General features: G+C 46.7%; 1 protein-coding gene across 2 annotated transcripts in view; it reads right to left on the bottom strand.

The window, feature by feature from the left end:
* Positions 1–1,999, bottom strand: part of LOC136183227 (protein O-mannose kinase-like) — a 2,347-nt gene extending 348 nt beyond the window's left edge. The window contains exons 1-4 of one of the 2 annotated variants that reach the window (XM_065965935.1): positions 1,855–1,999; positions 1,381–1,563; positions 1,023–1,295; positions 1–465 (exon numbers count right to left, since the gene is read on the bottom strand). The exon at positions 1–465 is cut by the window's left edge and continues 348 nt beyond it. In XM_065965935.1, the coding sequence (XP_065822007.1) occupies positions 1–465; positions 1,023–1,289 (732 nt within the window). In that variant the 5' untranslated portion in view covers positions 1,290–1,295; positions 1,381–1,563; positions 1,855–1,999. The remainder of the gene's footprint in view (positions 466–1,022; positions 1,296–1,380; positions 1,564–1,854) is intronic. The other variant, XM_065965934.1, reaches the window with a different exon arrangement.
* Between the last annotated feature and the right edge of the window lie 2,698 nt (positions 2,000–4,697).

Raw genomic sequence — 4,697 nt, 5'->3', positions numbered from 1 at the left:
CAGCTCTCGGTGCCCACACTTCACCAGCAGACCTGAGGAGCGGTCTACCTGAGGCAGTGCGTCCAGGTCGTTCACCACCAGGTGGAGCTGTGGAGTCAGCAGCACCTGAGACAGAGTCTTCTCTAGACTGTTGGAGTCACACATCACCCTGCAGCCAGCCGGGCTGCTGTGCAGGAAGGCCAGGATGGACACATAGTCCACGGCCAGCTGCAGTCTCACCTGCCAAGTGTTGTGTCTGTGATGCTGCTCCTGAGAGAGGACGGTCTCCAGGTTCAGGAGGGAGCCCAGCGGGTGGTACTCTGTGACCTGAGTAGAGTCTGACAGGCAGAAACCCACCAGCTGCACCACCTGAGGAGCCTGCAGAGCCTGAAGCATCGACACGCCGTGAAGGAAGTCCTCCAGGTAATCAGGAGAGGACAGTGTGGACAGAGTCACCTTCTGACCCCTCCACTCTGCCAGGTACACCTGAGGACACAGACCGGGACAGGTAAGGAGGGACGGATGAGGAGGGACGGGTGAGGAGGGACAGGTGAGGAGGAACGGGTGAGGAGGGACAAGTGAGGAGGAACGGGTGAGGAGGGACAAGTGAGGAGGAACGGGTGAGGAGGAACGGGTGAGGAGGGACGGGTGAGGAGGGACGGGTGAGGAGGGACAAGTGAGGAGGGACGGGTGAGGAGGGACAAGTGAGGAGGGACGGGTGAGGAGGGACAGGTGAGGAGGAACGGGTGAGGAGGGACGGGTGAGGAGGGACAAGTGAGGAGGGACGGGTGAGGAGGGACAAGTGAGGAGGGACGGGTGAGGAGGAACGGGTGAGGAGGGACAAGTGAGGAGGGACGGGTGAGGAGGAACGGGTGAGGAGGGACAAGTGAGGAGGGACAGGTGAGGAGGGACAGGTGAGGAGGGAAAGTGAGGAGGGACAAGTGAGGAGGGACGGGTGAGGAGGGACAGGTGAGGAGGGACAGGTGAGGAGGGACGGGTGAGGAGGGACGGGTGATAAAAGACTCAAAAGAAACTCACTGTACCTTTTTAACGGCTCCTTGTCCAATCAGCTTCAGGGGGCGGACCTCGGCTGTGATCTGAGAACACGTGAGCCAGGGCGTGCAGTTCCTCATGGTGCTCATCTTAAAGTGTCCAGGTGGACAGCCGTCACCAGAGGACAGCAGGTGTTCATCTGGGTGATACAGAGTGTCCAGGTACAGGTAGAGCAGCAGGTTAGAGAGCAGCAGAGCGGCTAGACACACAGCGACCACAGGGACGCCGTGAGACACCGCACTGCTGCTGGGAGACATCACGACCTGACGATTTAAAAACCACATTATTACACTTTGATATGAGACACCTGCTTGATACCATGGCAACAACAACAGAAGTCCTACACACCTGATATCAGCTGACACTCCTGCACACCGTCTGAATGACACAAACAAAGCGGGAACGTCAGCCATCTCTCTCTCTCTTTTTATTGCTCATCCTATATTTTCTTTTCTTTATGTTCTTTGTAGACCCGAAACCTCCAACCCTGACTCTCCGAGCAAGGCACTAAAAACTACACCTGAGCTTCACCTGTGAACATAAAACAAACATCTCATCTATTCAGACTGTGTCTCTGTGTGTGTGTGTCTCTGTGTGTGTGTCTCTGTGTGTGTGTCTCTGTGTGTGTGTGTCTCTGTGTGTGTGTGTCTCTGTGTGTGTGTGTCTCTGTGTGTGTGTCTCTGTGTGTGTGTCTCTGTGTGTGTGTGTGTCTCTGTGTGTGTGTGTGTGTGTGTGTGTGTGTGCGCTAACGTCCGTGTCATTTAAAAACACGTAGCTACAGCTAAAGCTACATTATTTATTTACATTTATAAGTGAACGTACCTTCCGGGATGTGGTCACATGGTGTCAGTATTCAGCAGACACGGTGACGACATGAACATGTAAACCCTGATATGAATCTGTGTGCTCAGTTAGCTGTGTGCTAACGTTATGATGAGCTAAACAGCTTCCGGTCCGTGTTTCACAATAAAAATAAAAATAAAAATAAATTCTTCTTCTGCGGAGTTTAATAGCGGTTGACATCTTTATTTGTCTCACTGCCGCCACCTACTGGACATGGCAGGGTTTTTATCAATATTTACAGTCTACGGTTTTTATACACTATGAAGGAGGTTATCTCCCTCTCACCTGTCTGAACAAATACATGTTGTTGTTTTTAGATTTGGTGTTTATTCACACTGTTCATCATTAGGTCTAAAACACAGAGCAGGGAATAATATATATATAATCTGTTTTTACCATAGACTGTAAATACACACTCAAGTTGGTAAAGTGAAATGAACACAGGGAAATAAGAAGTTCAGGACTTTATCTGACAATGTTGATGATTGAAAACAATAATAAGAAAATATTGGATTCATGTGTAGGACATCTCTTTTGTTGCTATGGTTTCACAGAGATGCTGACATGCATCAATAATGTTTATTTAACTCCACTTTCCCGTGTAAGCGAGTAACTCTTTACCTGTTTATATTATCTCAGGATTACCTCGCTGGTTTCCTGAGATGACGAGTTACTGTCTTGAGATCTGGAGGACAGAGAAGAAATGAACAAGTTATCACAGGAGGCTTAAACAAATTTTGATAACATAACATTTGTAGTAGGATCTGAACATCTGGCATCATGCCCACTCTGTGTACAGAAGCCCAAAGAGGACACATTCCCTTGAAACTCGCTTTTCAACTGATAACGAGTGAATGAAGTTCTTGAGGAAACGGCTGAATTTAACTCGTTATCACAGAAAAGAGGTTTAAAATCTAAAGAACTGAAACACAGCAGCCTCTACCATCAGTGTGTGAATGTGTGTGAGTGGATGAGTTAATACTGATGGACTCTTTACTCAGCGGCCTCTACCACCAGTGTGTGAATGTGTATGAATGGATGAGTTAATACTGATGGACTCTTTACTCAGCGGCCTCTACCATCAGTGTGTGAATGGATGAGTTAATACTGATGGACTCTTTACTCAGCAGCCTCTACCATCAGTGTGTGAATGTGTATGAATGGATGAGTTGATACTGATGGACTCTTTACTCAGCGGCCTCTACCATCAGTGTGTGAATGTGTATGAATGGATGAGTTAATACTGATGGACTCTTTACTCAGCAGCCTCTACCATCAGTGTGTGAATGGATGAGTTAATACTGATGGACTCTTTACTCAGCAGCCTCTACCATCAGTGTGTGAATGGATGAGTTAATACTGATGGACTCTTTACTCAGCAGCCTCTACCATCAGTGTGTGAATGTGTATGAATGGATGAGTTGATACTGATGGACTCTTTACTCAGCGGCCTCTACCATCAGTGTGTGAATGTGTATGAATGGATGAGTTAATACTGATGGACTCTTTACTCAGCAGCCTCTACCATCAGTGTGTGAATGGATGAGTTAATACTGATGGACTCTTTACTCAGCGGCCTCTACCATCAGTGTGTGAATGTGTGTGAATGGATGAGTTGATACTGATGGACTCTTTACTCAGCGGCCTCTACCATCAGTGTGTGAATGTGTATGAATGGATGAGTTAATACTGATGGACTCTTTACTCAGCAGCCTCTACCATCAGTGTGTGAATGGATGAGTTAATACCGATGGACTCTTTACTCAGCGGCCTCTACCATCAGTGTGTGAATGTGTATGAATGGATGAATTAATACTGACGGACTCTTTACTCAGCAGCCTCTACCATCAGTGTGTGAATGTGTATGAATGGATGAGTTGATACTGACGGACTCTTTACTCAGCAGCCTCTACCATCAGTGTGTGAATGTGTATGAATGGATGAGTTGATACTGACGGACTCTTTACTCAGCAGCCTCTACCATCAGTGTGTGAATGTGTATGAATGGATGAGTTAATAAAGACAGACTCTTTACTCAGCAGCCTCTACCATCAGTGTGTGAACGCGTATGAATGGATGAGTTAATACTGACGGACTCTTTACTCAGCAGCCTCTACCATCAGTGTGTGAATGTGTATGAATGGATGAGTTAATACTGACGGACTCTTTACCCAGCGGCCTCTACCATCAGTGTGTGAATGTGTATGAATGGATGAGTTAATACTGATGGACTCTTTACTCAGCGGCCTCTACCATCAGTGTGTGAATGTGTATGAATGTGTATGAATGGATGAGTTAATACTGATGGACTCTTTACTCAGCGGCCTCTACCATCAGTGTGTGAATGTGTGTGAATGTGTATGAATGGATGAGTTAATACTGATGGACTCTTTACTCAGCAGCCTCTACCATCAGTGTGTGAATGTGTATGAATGTATGAGTTAATACTGATGGACTCTTTACTCAGCAGCCTCTACCATCAGTGTGTGAATGTGTGTGAATGTGTATGAATGGATGAGTTAATACTGATGGACTCTTTACTCAGCGGCCTCTACCATCAGTGTGTGAATGTGTGTGAATGTGTATGAATGGATGAGTTAATACTGATGGACTCTTTACTCAGCGGCCTCTACCATCAGTGTGTGAATGTGTGTGAATGTGTATGAATGGATGAGTTAATACTGATGGACTCTTTACTCAGCGGCCTCTACCATCAGTGTGTGAATGTGTATGAATGGATGAGTTAATACTGATGGACTCTTTACTCAGCGGCCTCTACCATCAGTGTGTGAATGTGTATGAATGTGTATGAATGGATGAGT

The sequence above is a fragment of the Labrus bergylta genome, chromosome 17 (assembly GCF_963930695.1).
Source record: "Labrus bergylta chromosome 17, fLabBer1.1, whole genome shotgun sequence".
Lineage (NCBI taxonomy): Eukaryota > Metazoa > Chordata > Actinopteri > Labriformes > Labridae > Labrus > Labrus bergylta.
Note: the sequence above shows the minus strand (reverse complement) of the source record. Positions and strands in the feature narration are given on the sequence as shown.